This window comes from Chelonia mydas, chromosome 5 (assembly GCF_015237465.2).
Source record: "Chelonia mydas isolate rCheMyd1 chromosome 5, rCheMyd1.pri.v2, whole genome shotgun sequence".
NCBI classification, from domain to species: Eukaryota; Metazoa; Chordata; order Testudines; family Cheloniidae; genus Chelonia; species Chelonia mydas.
This window is the reverse complement of record NC_051245.2, coordinates 110519457-110539098: the sequence shown is the minus strand read 5'-3', so window position 1 is coordinate 110539098 and position 19642 is coordinate 110519457. Positions and strand designations below refer to the sequence as shown.

The 19642-nt window shown below is 41.7% G+C and overlaps 1 protein-coding gene across 1 annotated transcript; it reads left to right on the top strand.

The window, feature by feature from the left end:
• Positions 1–16463: 16463 nt before the first annotated feature.
• LOC119566706 (interferon beta-like) lies at positions 16464–17738 on the top strand. The gene is made up of 2 exons (XM_037903101.2): positions 16464–17049; positions 17695–17738. Exons 1-2 carry the CDS (start codon positions 16476–16478, stop codon positions 17736–17738), a joined length of 618 nt encoding a protein of 205 aa, XP_037759029.2. The 5' UTR covers positions 16464–16475.
• The last annotated feature ends 1904 nt before the right edge of the window (positions 17739–19642 follow it).

Below are 19642 nucleotides of genomic sequence, written 5' to 3'. Positions count from 1 at the left end.
GGTACAGTACAAAACTTTTCCCTGGAGTAAATGAATTCACATTAAGGTAATTTATACAGCTGAACAGAGATAACGGATATTTTATAACTCTGCTTATATAGGGCCTGATCCTTCTTCTATAGGATCAGTGGCCAAATCGCAACTGATTTCCATGGCAGCAGCTTCAGGCTCTTCCTGTCCTGTCCTGGAAATGGATTTTCAGTGACATGGATTTATTTTTTGGTGTTTCTACTATTATTTATTTTTGCACATCTTCATAATCTCTCACATATCAGTACTGTTGTGCAGTAGGGAATTGGCAGACCACGCAACGAAGTACACATATGTGGAATCCTTCGGCACCTCAACAGCACTTTGTGGTTTGGGAGGGAAGGAAGTATCATTATCTGATAACCAAAGTACTCTGACTTCAACATACGTAGTGTGTTTCTACAATTATCAGCATGGCTATTAATTAATCTGTCCTCATGAGAACTGTTTCTAGTATTCCAAGGTTTGAGAAGCTTCCTAGAGACTTTTTAAAAAAATATGAACATACTAAAAGACTTGCGAGCTTATGTGTGGAAAAGATATTTTCATTTAATTTCTTGAGATCAATTCAATGAAAATTATATTTTTTCCCTTTGTGTTTCAACTATTTCCGATTTCATTTCAGCTCCGGATGCTGCAACTACTGAGGTGAAGACAGACGGGTGCAGTGGAATCCCTCCTCTCTGCAGATTCTTCCCACAGTGACGTCTAACACTATAATGCTTGACGTATTACGCCATACATTCAATCTCATAAAATTCCAACTGTACAAATTTCATTTTATATGATAATATTCTGTTCATTTACTCAGGTTTAAAATGCAAAATGAAGGATATCGATACAAAAAAGTTACAAGACAATTAAGAATTTTAAAAGAAAGGGTTGGACCTTAAACATTGTTGACATTGTGTGTTTGCTCTATATTTCTATGATCTCTTCTCTGATCCAATCTCACCTCTGAACTGTAACATGCAGTATAACCACAGTATAACAGCATAACACATGTGAACTGGAACAGCTTCCAAACAAGCTCCCTGAGGCGGGAGTTCCATTCAGAGATTCCAACATAGACTCATCAGCCAGCTGGGCATCTGGAGACAGGTTTGGTTGCAATGATGGAAAGCGGGACTCTTTTACCAGGACGGAAGGACGGACCTTCAGCTCACCAGGATGAAGGTGAAGAGATACCAGTTATTTCCTCTAGCAGACAAGCAGTTCAGCATCAGCGCTGGCAAGAGAATCCAAGTGGAATTATGCAGTTTTCAGCTACAGGACAAAGTCACAAAGAAGTTTAGAAATTAAAAATACCAACCTTTTTAGAAGGACTAACTGAAATCAATGAACATTTTAGACATGATTTACAATGAGATGCAGTGGAATTTTAAAAGCTGTTGCGACTATTTATTCTATTTGTGCATTGTGGAAATAGTTTCAGATCATTTTATGATATTTGTAACAGGATATTTATATCAGTCTATTATTTATTGCTCTTATTTATATTTTATCGTAGATTAATTGGAATAAATTATTATTTTATACAAAATGGCAACAGAGTGGTAGTGATTTGGTTAAAAAAAAAATTCCAACCAAACACTCTATTATTGTTCAGCCTTAAAACCCCAAGTCCAGAAAGTACTTATGCACGTGACTTCTAGTATGTGACCCATTGTCCTGGTGTTCATGCTTTCAGTTGGGAACATACTTAGATACACGGATGAATCAGTGTGCAAGTTCACTGTACTTCCATAGGAAAAAAGGAGCTATGGAGTGATAATTAGTGATAATTAGTCTTTCCACTGTAACAAACCGTGCACCACACCTGATCTCTTTTTCCTCTGCTACTTTTTCCTTGGTTGTTTTCCCCGAGCAGATAACTTCTTCTTGTGGATGTTTGGTGGAGTAGATGTGCTGGAAGAGGCCAAACTACTGCTGCGGGGGAGAGGTGCGGGAGGGAGAAGAGGGCACCAATCAAGATAGTATACACCCTCAAACAGACACCAGTTAAGTTACCATTTAATTAGCTTGCTCATAACTCCATCAATCAGGTTTGTGTGCCTTCACATACCACCGCCCCACAATACATTTACAAGCACCACCCCACCCATTAAGTGTGGGCTTCCATGAATGCTCATCATTTGTGTGTCCCACACACACATTCGGTTCCATCATTTTTTCTTGAGCACAGCACAGACAAAATTCATTCTTGAGTGCACACCACAAACAAAATTACATGTGAGTAATGAGAGCGGGAATAGGGCATTAGAATGACGATTATCAAAGCTTCTCTGTCACCTCTAAAATGCAGCCCCCAGTTTGGGGGTGTCAAGCTTCCTTCCCCACTCTGAACTCTAGGGTACAGATGTGGGGATCTGCATGAAAGACCCCCTAAGCTTATTCTTACCAGCTTAGGTTAAAGCTTCCTCAAGGTACAAACAGGGAAAGAGCCCACTTGGAGAGGTCTTCCCCCCAAAATATCCCCCCAAGCCCTACACCCGCTTTCCTGGGGAAGGCTTGATAAAAATCCTCACCAATTTGCATAGGTGAACACAGACCCAAATCCTTGGATCTTAAGAACAATGAAAAAGCAATCAGGATCTTAAAAGAAGAATTTTAATGAAAGAAACAGTAAAAGAATCACCTCTGTAAAATCAGGATGGTAAATACCTTGCAGGGTCATCAGATTCAAAACATAGAGAATCCCTCTAGGCAAAACCTTAAGTTACAAAAATATACATTCCATTCAGCACAGCTTATTTACCAGCCATTTAAACAAAAGGAAATCTAATGCATTTCTAGCTAGATTGCTTCCTAACTTTTTACAGGAGTTCTGAAGAGTGTTCCTGATCTGTTCCCGGCAAAAGCATCACACAGACAGACAGACAAACCCTTTGTTCCCCCCCACTCCAGCTTTGAAAGTAACTTATCTCCTCATTGGTCATTTTGGTCAGGTGCCAGCAAGGTTATCCTAGCTTCTTAACCCTTTACAGGTGAAGGAGGGATTTCATAGTTCTGTATGCAGAAAGGTGTTACCCTTCCCTTTATACTTATGACAGGGGGAATACATCAGTCAGTTACTATCCAGGAATAATACTGAATTCTTCTGAAAAAGTCTAACTGCCCCAAACCTATTCTGTGCCAGAGAGAAACTATTCCCACTCATGCCAGCAGACCTTGAATTAAAAAAGGGGCCATGCTGAGTGGAGAATTCAGTTGAGCTCTTTGACAATATCACCTGTATCATAAGGAGCAGCCAATGCCCGTGGGGAATCCCAGCTCTCATTTCTTAAAAGAGAGGAAAACTGTGTAAATACCCCCCACTGAAGTTCTCCCACATCCTTCCAATGGTGGGCAGGAAGGAGGAGGAGCAGGTTGGACCCTAGCCTTCCTCATGGAAGTGGTTGTCGTTCCATCTCCACACTCAGCAGATTCTATGGTTTCTGCACTGATCAAAAAGGTCTCTCCAGACACAGATCTGCAGCATCTGTCTCAGCTCTGCTCCCATTAGATTCCCTGCCCCAGTCCTTTCAGTGCCAAAGAGTATTTTCAGAACCACGATCCACCTACACAAAACTTGGTGGAGAGGTGGACCCTCACTAGATCTGATGCCACCAGCAGGTTTATCACTACAATTTCACTCCCCCTCCAGGGAAGAGCTGAGAAAGGAAAAGGAAAAAAAAATAGAAATCAGCTGTTGCCACCAGCTAAGTAAAAACCATGTGCACAAACCTCGTAAGACACCAAAAATACAACCCTGTTCTTAAAAATGGTAAATATTAAAAAAGAGAGAGAGAGAGAGAGAAAGCTAATTGCGTCTTTCTAGACATTTCCTGATCTACGTAGATATCTGGGGTTTCAAATGAGTAGTTTCTGGGTATGATACTGATGATATTTCATACCTGGCCCCAGGCTTCTGACAGCATAGCTGTTGCCTTCTCAAACTCTCCAGTTGGGAGGACAGACAGACAGATAAAGGGAGAGTTTGTCCTCCATTTTAAGAAGTTCCAGCATGGTGAGCACTTACTTCCTTTCACTTATGCTTTGCAGAGAGACTTTTTACCCCTTTACATGTAAGACAAGTAGAGAACAGCTGCTACGATGGATTTTACATCTAAGTGGCTGTCCATAAAAGGGAACTACCTCCCCACCTTCATTTAGCACAACAGCTTCACAAAACTTGAGGCCACCGGCCCCGCTCTGGCCTTGCGGCCACCGGTTAAGCCATAGACTCCTCCGCCTCCTGTAATTTCACCTCTTCGAGATTCCAGCATGCCTGTCTCTCACTCATCCCCCTTTGTTTTGCTGCTCTCCAGTCAGTTACTGTAGGATTTTCTGTCCACGCAGTGCACTTTGATTCCAGTTGTTGCGGAGTCACTGTGCGACGCTCTGGAACTACTCCATACGAAGCCAGTCATGACTCTGGGAGAGCATGCCTCCTGTCTTTGAGCATACTGTTTCCAGGGCAAGAAGCATACACAGCTTCGACCTTTCTGGGTCTGACCTTGGAGCATTCACCTCTCTCTCTCCATATATATATGAATTTTATTGTCAGGCTCTGGCTCTGACCCTCTTACACCAATCTCTGTAACTGACTTCTACTTTGGCTTATCTGTTTTCTTCTGATAATATTGAGCCAGCCAATGGTGCCAGGCTGCATTCCATGAGCTGAGGATCTGGCCCATTGGTCTCATGTTGGGCCAGATTCTGCCACCCTTAGGTTGACTAGTCCAATACCCCACAAGCAAGCCCCACTGAAATCAGTGTTAGTAGAGTGAGGTATTACTCAGTGTGAGTAAGGGTGGCAGAATCTTGCCTATTTTGTCTAACTATTCTTTCTACTCGTAGCAATGTAAATTAAAGGCTATTTACTAAATACTACACTTTTTAAAGTAGATTTTCTCTCTGCCTAGTGCAGCTGCCATCTTGTCCTTAAGATGCAGCATGTTACAGTCGCTGTGTTTTCTCTGTCATGGAAAATTTCTATTTGTTCAGTCTTTGGGCCCAATTCTGAGAAGTGCTGAGCACCCACTAGTTCACTGGGAGTTCAGGGTGCTCAGTAGGAAGCGGTTAGTGCCTGTTAGGGTAAAGCCCTTTCTGTGATGTTTTTCCTTGACCTGAAATGAAAACAAATCTAGACTGAAGAGTATGTTTTACTCTGTGAGTATGAGCATGAAAAACATCATTCCTGTGACTTGGAATCACCTTTGCCATAGCCTGTGGAGGTTCTTCACCTTGTGTAAGATTCTGTGTTTAGATAACAACTATAGCACCTCTGTCTTGTCTATTTATGTCCTTCTGCTTGTACGTCAGTCCATGTTGTGATCCTGTGTCTCATATCAGTGCACTTACATTTTCTCAGACATTATACAAAGAAGTATCTCACAGATGTTCAAGGAGCAGATTGATACCATACAGATTTATACATGGGGAGAATTGATGCATTCTGACTTGCATATTTAGTATATATTTTTGAAAGTCATAAAATTTCAACATAGAAGATAATTTAACATTTTATTATTTTGCTAATGTCAGTTGCATACATGCTGCAATTATCTGTGCATTTGATCATCACCCGCATGACTACACAGTCAAGTAATTGAAAACAATCAACCCACCAGATATGAAATTGTTCTTTTGTGAAAAGAGTTGTGATGAAAAGTGTTGCCATGTTGTCAGAAGTTCAGAGGAATAAAGGCCAAGATGAGCTTGTCTTTTAGCCAAAAAGCTCCCCAAGGTTGGAAAGCCCCTCAAGGGAAATTAGGATTAAAGGGGTTTATTTCATGGCCCTTTCTGGTTATCTAGCACAGTTTTGGTCTAACAGGGAGATGAAGCTGTCCATAAAAGGAAAAGTACGGGCAAGCTTGACACAGACCAAGAGAGAGGAAAAGGAGGAGAAACGATGTGGGAAATATGCCATGAATTTTGTTGTGGTGCCATAGTTCTTAGATGAAAAGTAGGAGTAAGGGAAATCTAGAAGATAATTATTTAGACCTGGTTGGAAGATCTGTTATTTTCTAAAAGCTATTTATGGACTGGACAGCCCAACAGCATTTGGCATTTTATAAAACCTCTAGCTTTGTGAAACAGTTTTTATGGTGGTGGCAGTGTTACCCGGGGTTCTTTCAACCCAAAGCTCTTGGTAACTTTTACTGTGTGTGAGCTGCTGTCAGGAGATAAATCAGGGGAGACATGGCCGTCCGAACGATAGATGGCTGGCACAAACAGAACAAGACAAGAGTGCTTTCACTTAAAGCTAAACTTTACTTAGTCTCAACAGGTTAGTAAAACACCCCCAACCCTTGATAATTATCCAAGCTGAGTGTGGCTCTCGAGTGACACAGCGGGCAGCCTGTCTGCCGCTGGAGAACGCAAGATACATCCAGAGAGAGAGTCCCGTCCTGAAGAGTCCCACTACCTCAAACTTTTCCCCCTTATTTTACACATTATAAAACAATGACATGTTCCTTAAAGAAAACTTGTTAAGCAAGTGGTTTCAGTGGTCAAGCAAGAGGTTTTCTTCTGATTATTGATTACCCAGGTGTGGGTTTTTCCCAGAGTTTGCAGCCTTGAGGTCCTATTCGACATTTCTGAGGGCACATCCTGCTCTTCTAAAATGCATGTGTCAGCAACTTCAACACGATTCTTATCAGGAAGGACACGGGGTTGAGCTGCTCTTTCTATGGCACCCAAATGCCCCACCCCTCCTGCCTTGGTCAAGCTGAGGCTGCTGCATGGCCACTTTACGGCCTGCTGACATGACACACATGCAATAAGCAATCGTGGTTTAAGGCGCTTTCCTGGTTTGCCAAAATCTCCCCGTACAGCAGGACAATAAACATAACAGTGTCTAGTAGAATGGAGAAAACATCCTCCCCAAAACAAAAACAGTGGAACAGTAAACTGGGTGACTTGACTAAATATACACGGATGAACATGAAGAAAAAAGACACTAAAAATTGGGAAAAGAAACCACCACAGGAAAAATTTCTCTCGCTTTCCGTGTTTTTTTACAGGTGGGATATGAATTTGCTCCATGGTTAAGAATCAAAAACAGATCCCAAAATCAGCAGATGTGCTTCTTCCAGGTCCAGGTATAAAGTAGCCAAAATCTCATGAGTGGGTCTAAAAATGGGATTTTTTTTTTTATGAAGAGTCGGTGCTGGCCCTGGCCTTGCTGACCTTCTTGGTTTTCTGTAGATGCCAACAGACTTGGCAACAACAGTCTATTTGGATGATCTACATCTGCTTTTTCTATCCTAGACTTTTCCCAGTTTAGTCATTACTGACAGGGAGTTTACAGAAAGCCTCTGAAGATAGTATGAAAAAGTGAAGAGTTAAAATGGCCTGCTTGAAGAGAGGTTACATCAAGTTGCTTCGATGCTTTGGCTACGCCAATGTTTTTCTTGCCCATTCTGTCAAAGTAAAGTGTCTACACTTGATATGCTAAACTCTAGTGGTTTCATGAGAGCAATTTTCCCCCTCAGCAGGTCATCCAAATTTGGGAAATACAGAAAACCCATGATGCTACTTGTTTGTATTATAGGGTAATATACCACCACTTTCAATTCTGTGTGGCACGTTATCAAATGCAATAAAATATGGGATCATATCTGGGTTAGCCCCACTCCATATCGGTTTTGCAATTTTGACATTCAACTGGTTTACCTTGGTGCTTCAGAACAGCTAGCGTGCACTCTGCTTGACCTTTGCTTTAGAGTTTGGCAAGGAAAAGTGGTCAGACAAAAGGATAAAATAAGATGGCATGAGGCCCTGGTTACTGTGTTCCACTATGTTTAAATACAAGTAGTTTGTTCAATACAAGCTCTCCCTGCCTTACTGTGAAGTACCCCACGAGCAAAGATTACCATAATTTGGACCTTCTTATTTGGACTAATTATGCTTCCATATTAGTTCAACAGCATTTCACCAATGGAGTTCTGTATACTGTTGGGTGAAAACATATCACAATCACAATGAGACTCCATGAATATGTTACATGTCTTCTGGGAGGGTTGCTCCTCAGCCAAGCTCTCCCCTAACATCAGCCCTTCAGTGGCTTGGTGTGGTGGCTGTAGACGTAGCTGGAAGACAGAGGAAGAGCATGGCAAACATCTCTCCCTTTTTTCATGTTATTTCTTCCCTCTTGGCTTTGCCCCCTCCGCCCACCACTTCAAGGTCAGGTGAGCATTACCCCATCGCAGTCCCAAACTGTCCACAGGAATGGGGGGTGGTGACTCACTGGAGAGTCCAACAGATTCTTTTGTTGCTGCCTAGGCCAGCGTCCTTTGTTCCTGTGAGGCTGGGCTGGGTTTCTCCCGTACATGCCCTGATGAGGCGTGAACTGCCTCTCTGCTCTTGGAGAGTTTTTGCTTTGGCTTATTTTAAGCCATGAAGACACATTTTCAGCCTCACAACTCTAGACATGGAATTAGAACCTATAACATTACTATAACACTGCAGTAACAACAATTACTATCACATCACTATGACCACAATGCTCAGTGCATCTTGAGTCTTCCAAAGACACCCGACACAACAAACTTTGCATTAGATACCACACAATCATATAAAGGATGAACACGGAGGTTTAGCCTTTTCCCACGAGGTGTAGAATGTCTCATCATGAAACTGTTCCATTTCTTCTGGGAGGATTAGATCTTCAGTAGCTGGACACATCTTTATGAAACTTGTGGCCAGAGGAGGTGCTGGCCCTGCCTTTGCGGCCCTGCAAGTCAGTGTGTTCACCTTTCCTCTGGGTGTCTTCTTAGGGAAAGGACTCAGAATATCCACAGCTACACGCTGAAACAGAACCTCAGTTTTGGGGAGTGGCTGAAGAGGGGCCTTTACCTGGTCACATTGCACCTGGAGCCATACAAACTCTTCTTCAAAGTCTAACTTCTTCACTACCCCTATCGTGCAGAGGAGAACTGCCTGACAAGCATTCTATCACATTGTTTTGAAGCTGTGCTGCGTGGAAGAAGCTTTTAATCTACTTAAGAGCCATTTGGTGTTATCCATCATCTATGACTTTAGGTCTTCCTGTGGGAAAGCCAACCACAGGTGGATGAAAGGAAGGAAAACACCACCAATACATCCCCACTTAAGCTCCCCCTCATCATTCCACTAGCAGGCAGGAGGAAATGATTTCTGTGATGAAAGCTGGGGAAACTGATGACACGATGGCTTCTGCACAGAACACAAAATCTTTCCAAAACAGTGCGCCTCAGTTTCTGCATCACTTCCAGGGCTTTGTCAGACCTCCCTTCCTGGTCCCTATCAGCGTGGTTCCATTACAGTCACCCTGTCAGGGCTGCCCCAAGCTGGAACAATGGCTGCTGGGGGTGTGAAACTTCAATAAGAGCGACCAAAAGCATGGTCTCATTCATATCTGGGTTTGCAGTTTTGGTCATTTGCTTTTAGTATCCTGCAACGTCTTCCCCTGGGATTTCACCCGGGTGTGGAATACAGATGCCCAACACCCATGGAAAGTTATGGGAGAATAGGGAGCAGAGCCCATTACAACCTGGGGGCTGCGGTAAGTCTGCTTTCCTCTGCTTTGCAGGGTGTCTTTCAAAAATTTAAAGCTAAAATCTCAAATTTCTTACAAAGTGCAGGAAGACTTGGGAGACTGTAACCAAATTAATATGCACAAAAATGTTTTCATGCTTTCTTCATGTGACTTTTCTTTTTTAATTTCAGTGAAAATAGTTTTCTTCTTGAATTAAAACAGATTTCCCTGCCACGATGGAAACTCCAGAACAACAGTCTGTGCTAGGGCTTGAGATCCAGAAAATGAAACGTGTCCACAGGAAGTGAAGAGAATTAAACAAACAGAAGAATTTCCCTGCCCAAGCCAAGGGAAGGCCAATATTTAAAGAGAAGGAACCAGCAATAATGGTGAACACTGAATTTCATTTAAAAAAAATGTATTTGTATTCTTTCATTCCAGGAAACTCTTGGTAAAAAATAGATAATGTGACTTCTCTGCATAACCTCCTTCTGACCACATTGTAAATCACAGTCATCCACATGGGTACCTCTCTAGCATGTTGTTACTATACTAATTGCTCATCCTGTTTTATGAATTCTTCTCAATTTTTTACTCCTGTCAGCTACTTGGAGTGATCGACAGGACACGATTTTCACACCTTTCAGCTTCATCTAATTCCTTAGCTCCACTGTGTATATTAAGACCTGGAAATAACAATGAGTTAAGGTGTCATTTTCTCAAGGCACTCTCTCTCTTGTGGTTTCCTCAGAAGGAAGATGCCGATGTTTTTGTGCTGTCTAGATTTTAAATGTGCCTTCTAAAAGGAGGAAATCGTTAAAGTAGAGATTTGCCAATATTTTTGGGAGACCTAACCCGTTCCTCCCACATTTAATTCTTCAATGCCTGGTGAACTTTAAATATTCCTAAACTATTTCTGTCTCTCAAATGAAGGAGGTAATGAATGGCAAGTGCACTGTCTGACCAATTGGAGGTCTTTTCTGTACCACTGTGGAATTGTGGCTGACCTTCTTCAATTACAGAAATTAAAATATGACAAAATGCCTGTATGTCAGGGGTGGTCACTCTCACACACACATAAAAAGAAAGAAAGAAAAGAAAGAAAGAAAGAAAGAAAGAAAGAAAGAAAGAAAGAAAGAAAGAAGAAAGAAAGAAATGTGGTAAAAGAACTAGAAAACAGCAAGAAAAAACAGAAAGAACAATTCTGAAACCTTCAAGAAGCAAAATCTTGTAAACAGAAAATGATCAAAAGAAACATTCTCCAACCAAATACTTAAATTCCGAGACAAAAAGGAAAGACACAGCAGTCTACGTAGGACCCTCAATGAACTCCAGGCTCAAGGTTCCACACAAAGCAAAGGAGCGTATAGACATCATCATGACCTCCAGGTTTTTGCTGCATGTTTGCCTCATACCGCTCTTCTCCACTGAAATCTCATCTCGGCTCTGTACCATGCTTCACTTCCAGCAGAACAAAGTGAACAAAGAGAGCTTAGAGCTTCTGCAGAAAAGGAGCAGAAATTTCCCCTCACACTGCATAAATGAAAGGGCAGCTTTCAAGCCCACCCAGGATATTGTCCAACTTTCAGTGGCCCAGAAGGAGAATGCCAAGGTGGTATTGGTATCCTCCAAGAGATCTTCAACATCTTTAGCAAAAACCTCACCCAAAGTGCCTGGGATGCCACTTCCATAGTCAGGTTCCAAAATGGCCTTTACCAGCAAATTCAGCGGCTGGAGGCATGTTTGAGAGCACAGATGCAGAAGGAATTAACCAACCTGGAAAGTCACAACCTCCAGCTCACCGATGCATCCGATGAAGTGAGCTGTAGCTCACGAAAGCTTATGCTCAAATAAATTGGTTAGTCTTCTAAGGTGCCACAAGTACTCGTTTTCTTTTTGCGAATACAGACTAACACGGCTGTTACTCTGAAACCTGTCATAATTTTTCTGTGTTTCTACTGTCATTTAGGTTTGCGATTCTTCATAATCTCTCACATATCAGGTGATGTTATGTATTGCATAATTGGCAGACCATGCAACAAAGTACATATATTTGGAATCCTTAGCCACCTCACCAGTACTTTGGTCATCAAATAATGATACCCCCAAAGTACTCTGACTTCTGTACATGTAGTATGTTTCTATTATGAGCATGGTTGCTATTTATTAATCTGTCCTCATCCTATACCACAGCTTGAGAAGTTTCCTAGAGACATTTATAAAAAATATGAACATGGGACTCTCTGACCCGGAAGAAAGGACCAACAGTTTCCCAGGATGAACGGGAAGAGATACCAATTCTTTCATAAAAGACAAGCAGTTCAGCCTCTCTGCTAGCAGGAGAATCCATGCGGAATTATGGGGTTTTCTAATGTCAGACAATCTCACAAAAAAGTTTAGAATTTAAATATCAACATTTTTAGAAGTTCTAACTGAAATCAAGTAATAATTTTTACATGATTTAAAATCTGATGCAGTGGAATTTAAAAGGTGGTGTTACTATATCTTCTGAAAATATTTTCAGATCCGTTTACGATATTTGTAACAAGGCATTTATGTCAATCTATTATTTATTTATTGTTCTTATTTATGTATTTATCATAGATATTTGTTACTTACCAATAAATAATTATTTTATATAAAATGGCAACCTATACCAGTAATGATTTGAATAAAATACTGATTGAACCAAAAAGAAAGAAAAGGAGAATAAAAAACCCCCTGTAATTGTTCAGCCTGAAAACCCCAATTCCAGAAAGTACTTATGCATGTGACTAACTTAAAGTAGGTGAGCCATCCCGCTCATGTTAGTGCTTCCAGTTGGGAACATGCTTCAATACATTGATGAATCAGTGTCCCAATTCGCACTAATTCCATTTTAAAAATAATCCTTACAGAATGATAATTAGCCTTTCCATCAAACAGACCACACACCACACCTGAATTCTCCCTCCTTTTACTATTCTACTTTGTACCAGGTTACTTGTCCCCCCAAAAACTTGTCAATTTGGATGTTTGGTGTAGTAGACAGTTCTGTTGGAAGACGCTAGATTGGTGCCTTTTCCCTCACTAAGCAAGAGTGCATGCACCCCTTAACACACACCAATTACATGTGAATAATGAGAGCAGGAATGGGGCATTCTGTATTAGAATGATCAAAGTTTCTCTTTGTCACCTCTAAAATGCATTTCCCCATTGGGTGGAATACGTCAGTAAGTTACTGCCCACGAAAACTATGGAATTCTTCTGAATTCTTCTTGCTGTCTGGTCACCCTAGCTGGGATATCAGCTGGGAAGTCTCTGAAGCTTGGCTTGGGCTTCCTCAGCGAGGGGAAATATGCAACCCGTGCCTGGTTGGTGTGGTGCTCTGTCACCCTCTACTGGCACCTCAACCATTTAGAGATTGAGGAGTCTGCTACAACCCTGGCTTAAGACGCATTATCACATGTTCACACAGTCAAGGCTCATACACTAAGGTTCAAATATCCAAGGTTCAATCCTCCCTGCTGACAACTTCAGCCTGACGGCGTTACAAGTGAGGGCTCATCCAACATGTCAACTGGGTTGTCTTTGAAGCTCAGAATGTGCTTTAACATGTCCTCTCCCAGAAATATACCCAGAGGTGTTTACCTCTTCCAGGGGCCATGTAGTACGTGTAGATTACAATACGGAGACACTTTGCACAGGATTCTAACACCACTATTGCTCTTTAATTAATCACTCGGAAATACAGAAAATGGAACAAAAATTGTAAACCCTATCTGCAATTCCCTGCCTCAGTTTCCTCAACACACCAGGCCATTCTATGAGCCTGTATCAGAATCACTTGGAGTCATCCAACATCCTTCTGTTGCAATGCATCACTTATATGCACAAAAACAGAGCATTCTCCTCCAGCTCACATAACCTGGCTTTGGCCAGTTCATCCCCTTCCTTCCTCTTGCCCAAATGTCCTGTGGGTCTTCCCCCTGTGATTTCCTTTAGAACCTTTTGTTTTGTCATCTGCTCTTTGTTGACCTTCAGTAACTTTCCACTCCTAACCCCCATTCTTCTTAACACCAACTTCACCAAACTGGTTTCCCAGCTGGTTTCCCGTTGTCTTCAGCCTAGTGAGTACCTTCTGGAGGTCCTGTCCAATTGGATGGATACACATAGAAAGAGGTTTCCTATGATGAGGAAATTTCATGACAACAACTTCATAATATCACTTTAAAATTAACAAGTCTTACAGAGACTCCCCCCCGTCCCCCCGGCCTCCGCCTGACACACACACACACACACACACACACACACACACACAAACAAATCAAGCCATATGAATCAGGCTTGTGTACACTCAAGTCAGCAATTCTATCCCCCAGTTTTCTGACCAGCTGGTGCCACCCCTCCACACCCTCCAAATCAGAAGTGTGTGCTCCTTGCCACCAACAACCAGTTTGGTGTACAGAATGGATTAAACTTTCAGTTATAACATCAACAATGCCTAAAAATTACCTAAACCCAACATTTAAAATTATAGTAATAAACCTGCCGGTGGCATCAGATCTAGTGAGGATCCTCCTCTCTACCAAGTTTGGTGTAGGTGGATAGTAGTTCTGAAGAGCTATCAGTCAACAGTACCGCTGCCAACCACATAATTCAGCCACAGCCTGAACATTTGAGACTGATTAAACATTTATGAAAAATGTTTGGCCCTTTGTAAACATTTTCTGAAATATTTGTACGTGTGAGTTTTGTTGGAAAAGAATATCTCTGTAGTCAGAAAGTATAAGAAACGCTCATATAAATACATATTTTAAAGAGACTTTTTCCAGAAAAGTTCCTGCAGCCATCTGGAAAGCAGTTTTGAATTTGAAGGCAACCATCCCAGGAACAGACACAATAGCATTGACTCAGGTGAACCATCACACAGAACAAGTAGCAAATTATGAATAGCAAATACTCACAGGGAAAAGATGTGGTGACAAGGTCCTGAGCAATCAGAGTGGAATGTGTATAAATCATTTGTCAAATCATTTAAAATAAATACATTGGCAAATTCTGAATTTCTTTGCAGATTATTTGCAAATAGGAAAATGGGCTAAACTAATCTCTTATTTCATATTCAAATTAAGCTGGCTGACACAGAAAAAAAAATTCCAATAAAATTTCCTGCTATTTTCACTGAAATTTAAATGGACAGGATTTAATCAAATTCGAGCAAATATTTCAACCAGCTTAGTCTCCATCTAACCTTTCCCGGAAAACAGGCTCATTACTGATGAAAATATGCTGAAAGACTATGTGTCTTTCCTCCCATAGCTTTCTTAATTTAACAGCAAAAGCTTAAATTCAGATTATTTAATTTCTCTCCTTCACATAACTATTATCTCCTGAAGCTTCAACTTGCCAGGAAATGCACACGCAGAACTCCCAGTGGAGTAAATGCAAGATTGGGGTGCAGCGCCTCTGGTATGATTGGCTCCCTTATATGGTATACTTATGTACAATAAACTGCATTCTTTAAAGTGACATTTCCGAATCGTTTAGGCAAAACTCTAGGTTATGATTTTAAAAAGTGCTCGAGGTGATGGGAGAGGGAGATGTAAAAGAAGTGAAACGAACAGAAATATGGTCATGTTTTCTTCTTTTCCTTCTTTCAAATTAATATGAAAACATTCCTTTTCAGTTTTTGGGTTGAAAACCATTTCCCTTCACTGATGGAAACTCCAACATGACAGCCTAGTGCTATGGTATGAAAAACAGAAAGTGAAACTTGATACAAAAAGAAGGCTGCAAACTTCACTCATCAGACCACTTGAATTTCAATGTCCAAGCTCAGTGAAATGCACATTGAAAAAAGAATGAAGCTTGAATGGTGAAAAGGCAAACACATTTGAAAGTGACATTCATTTATGTCAGTCGCTCTAGCATATTTATTACCAGCCACACAATCTTTTTGGACAACTCCCTTCCATGTCACTACACTACATCACTGGGAACTACTCAGAAGTGCCCGAGAAGACAGCATGTTCACACCCTTCAACTGTACCTGTTCCTTGGGCTTTTCACAACTGGTATCAGGTTCTTAAGTAAACCTCACAGTTTCTCAGTGCTCTCTGTCCATCCTCTGGTATTGGCCTACACACATGGTTTTTCATCTCTCATATTTCAAATGGCCAGGAAATTGCGAGAGATTAACAGAGACTTCTCTGGCCCCGATCTCCCACAGGAATTCTTTCCAGGCTTATCAAATATTAAGAGGTCCCTATAGTATTACTCCCTCTCAAAGGCTGGAAGGAAGGAATGAGACAGCCAGAGCATAGCAGGCTTTTCTGATTTTGAGTGCCACACCAGAAAGGGAAAGTTTTCCACCTGCTGGCAAAGTGAAGGAACAGCAGCTTTACACATCACTTCACTGCTGTTATTTGCAGAGTCTAGCAAAAAGAAGCTCTGCAGTAGTTCCCCCCATCTGCCAAAATTCATTGGTATCACTTAAAAGCATGGATAGTCCTTGCTGATGTGACAGACATTCAGACCTGCCTAGCGGTGCTAACTACAGGAACTTGGGAGCAGACAGACAGGTCCCTACTCTAACCTGTAACTGGATGACACTGGTCATCATCATATTCTTCTTACTCTTTACATTTTTGTTATCTAAGAGGACAGGGGGGACCGAAGGAAAGAAATGTTGGGGTTCAGTAATATTAAAGTAGTTACCAGCTGTGATTTGGTTCTTCTAATGCCTTGTTCGCTTCCACTAACTAAAAAGAAGGAAACCAAAAGTAAAAACCTCAAGCAGAAAAAACCTTGAAAAGTAGAAGTGATGAAAGAAAAATCTTTTCCGACAGAATGCTTAAATTCAGAGACAGGGGTCGAAAACACAAAAGTTTACAGAAGACCTTGAACAGACACCAGTTGCTCAAGTTCTACACAAACACAGGGAATCTAAGACATCATCATGATCAGCAGGTCATTGCTGCAATGTTGCCTCGTGCTGCTCTTCTCCAGGGAAATCTCATGTCTGGACTGTAACAGGCTGCATGTTCTACAAACCAGAATGAACAGCGAGAGTTTAGAGCATCTGGAGAAAATGGGTGGCAACTTTCCCTTCCAATGTCTAAATGAAGGGACAGCTTCCAAGCCCAAAGATATCCTCAAGCTCCGACTGTCCCACCAAGAGAATGCCAAGGTAGCCATCCAGCAGGTCCTCCAAGAGCTCTTCCATATCTTTAACAACAATCTCACCCAAGCTGCCTGGAATGGGACTTCCATAAAGGAATTCCAAAATGGACTTCACCAGCAGATTGAGAAGCTGGAGACGTGTTTGAGTGCTGAGATGGAAAAGGAGGTAACCTACCCAGGAAATGAGAACCTCCTGCTCACCAGCCTCAAACTGAAGAGATACTTCCAGACAATGGAGGATTTCCTGAAAGAAAAGCAATACAGCCGGTGTGCCTGGGAGATCATTCGTGTGGAAATATCCAGATGTTTCCTCATGCTCAACAAACTCACCAAGAGACTTGAAAATGAAGGTACCATCTTTTCTTTTTTCCTAGAAAAACTCAAATAATATTATTTGAATAAAACAGCTGGTGAAAGATGGCTGATAGGGTTATAACTCCTAATACGCTGGGCCCAATCTTTCTCCCACAGCAATTTTATGCATACAGCTATTTCAAACGCGTGCTCAAATCTTTTCAGAGTAGCATATAATTTAGTGCTTCTCTACCACACACAATATTCTATATGAAAAATATACAAATATATCATAACTGCTAACTAAAGACAAAATATTGTTAAGTGATAACTAACTATGCCAAATAGATCTTTGACCAGTAAGTGTCTAAGTTGGGGAAAAGAACAGTGAGAAGCCCCCTTTCAACAACTGCCTCGTTAGACAACGTTCCAGTTAGGACACCAGAAAACGGGGGGGTCTGTGTTCACACTCTTCTATCCCATCAACTCATTTTGCACTTAGGGACACCGAGGGTTCTAATTCTGCTTTTCTTTCTTTTGTTTACCGCTAAATTCAACAGCTTTAGTAACAACAAATTGTGACAAGATGACAAGTGCAGTAAGGCTCAGGATTTAGGATTTGACATCTGGTTAGAAAAAGATGGCCTCTATTTGGCATTTGAATCTCTCCATGTTTGAACCATTTCCCTTTTTCATTCCAGCACGTCATGCTTCCAGTAATGATGCTATGAAAACAGCTGAATGAAACTGCACCTCCACTGGAGTCCTTCCTCTCTAAATTGATTCTCGAATCAGCAGTTTTCGAGACTCCTCTCAGTCCATCTTGAATTAAGCAAACTGCCAAACTTCAACTGCACTATTTATAGCCTCCTTGCCATTACCAAGACTGATTTATTCACATGAGAAAATGTAAAACAGAAGATTTTGCTGAAAATATTGCAGAAGACAGAGTATTATTTGAACCGAAGGAGAAAAACCTTACTATTTCTTAATCATTGATATTACGCGTTTGCTCCGAATTTTCCTTGGGCTGCTTTTAAAAATGAAATCTTACCTCTTTACTGTAACAGGCTTTGCTTCGGCATAACAAATATGAACCAGGACAATTTCCAAAAAAAATGGAAGGATAATTTTCCTGCAAAGGCAGAATGAAGAAAGACACCTAACATGGCCCCAAAATTTTCTCAAGCCCAGAGCAACCCAGAAAGAGACTGCCAAAGTGGCCATCCACGAGATCCTCCAACAGATTTCCTACATCCAGGAGTGAAAGTAACTTAAAGGACTTACCGGTATGACAGAGTCCTGAGCAGGGGGTAGGCCTCAACCGGAAGAGGTGTGGCCTCAACCGGAAGAGGCCCAGCCTTTAAATCCCAGGTCTTTAAATCCCGGGCTACCAGCTGCAGAGGCGGCTGGGTATCCCGGAGCTCGGGGGTGATTTAAAGGGCCTAGGGCTCCGTCCACCGCTACCGCAGTGGCGCCCCGGGCCCTTTAAATCTCCAACAGAGCCCCAGGGGCTCTCGGCTGCCTCCGCTACCCCAGGACTTAGGGCTTTGGTGGAGATTTAAAGGGCCTGGGGCTCCCTGCATCGGCTGGAGCCCCAGGCTCCTTAAATCGTTCTCCGAGCCCCCTGCCAGAGCCCCCGGTGTAGCGGCAGTGGCCAGGGGCTTCGGTGGGGATTTAAAGGTCCCTTTAAATCACGGCCTGAGCTGCCTCCGCTACCCAGGGGCTCTGGCCGCTGCCAGGAGCCCTAGACCCTTTAAATGGCCAGCCTCAGAAAGCCGGTCTGGTATGGCATGGTGTACTGGCTCTTGCCGTTATATTGGACCTGCCCGGACCGCCTTACTTTCACCTCTGCCTACATCTCATGCAAAATACCCTCACTAGCTGCCTGGAACGACAGTCGCATGGAAAGATCCTGACATGGACTCATAAGCAAGGGAAACTTCTGGAGGTGTATTTTGTGGCAAGGATAACAAAGAAAGAAGAATATCCCAGTTTCTAGGTCACTTATAATTAGGCACTCTGAAATTTTAAACTAGTGCAAATATATATTCTTTTCCTGCACTGTGAAAAGATTATCAGATCATTTTACTGGATTTGTAAAAGTGTTTTTATGTTGATCCATTTATATTTATTTACAGTATTAATGTATTGCTTTTATTTATTTTTTCAGACGTTTTATAATATTTATAAATAAATATTTATTTCTACAAAATAACAACCTACAGCAGTAGTGATTTGTACTAATTAGATTTTTTAAAAAAACGGAGACCCAATAAAAATCTTCTCTTGTTTTCCCTTAAGACTCCAGTTCAGCAAAGGACTTGTAAACATTTGCCTAACTTTAAGTACACAAGGTTTCCTTTGACATAAGTAGTTAAACTTGACAACATGTTCAAGTACATTGTGAACATAAACCCTGATTCAGCAGTGACTCCATAGGAAAAATAGCTAGGGTAACTAGTTTGACCACTCCAACAGACCACACACCACAACCTCAACTCCGCAGCTTTTGTGTTTCTGCCCATTAACAGATCATTTTCACCCACAACATTTGTAGTTGCAAGTGTTTGGAGCAGGAGCTCATTGTGATGAAATGAAAGGGAGGATGGAGACACAGGCATTCAAAGGCGAAGACTTCAGGTATAA

Bases quoted from the DNA above. Each gene is read 5' to 3' on its own strand.
- LOC119566706 (XM_037903101.2), top strand. From the start codon at position 16,476: ATGATCAGCAGGTCATTGCTGCAATGTTGCCTCGTGCTGCTCTTCTCC. The intron at 17,050-17,694 runs GTACCATCTTTT...TTTTCATTCCAG, and splicing joins CAAGAGACTTGAAAATGAAG to CACGTCATGCTTCCAGTAAT.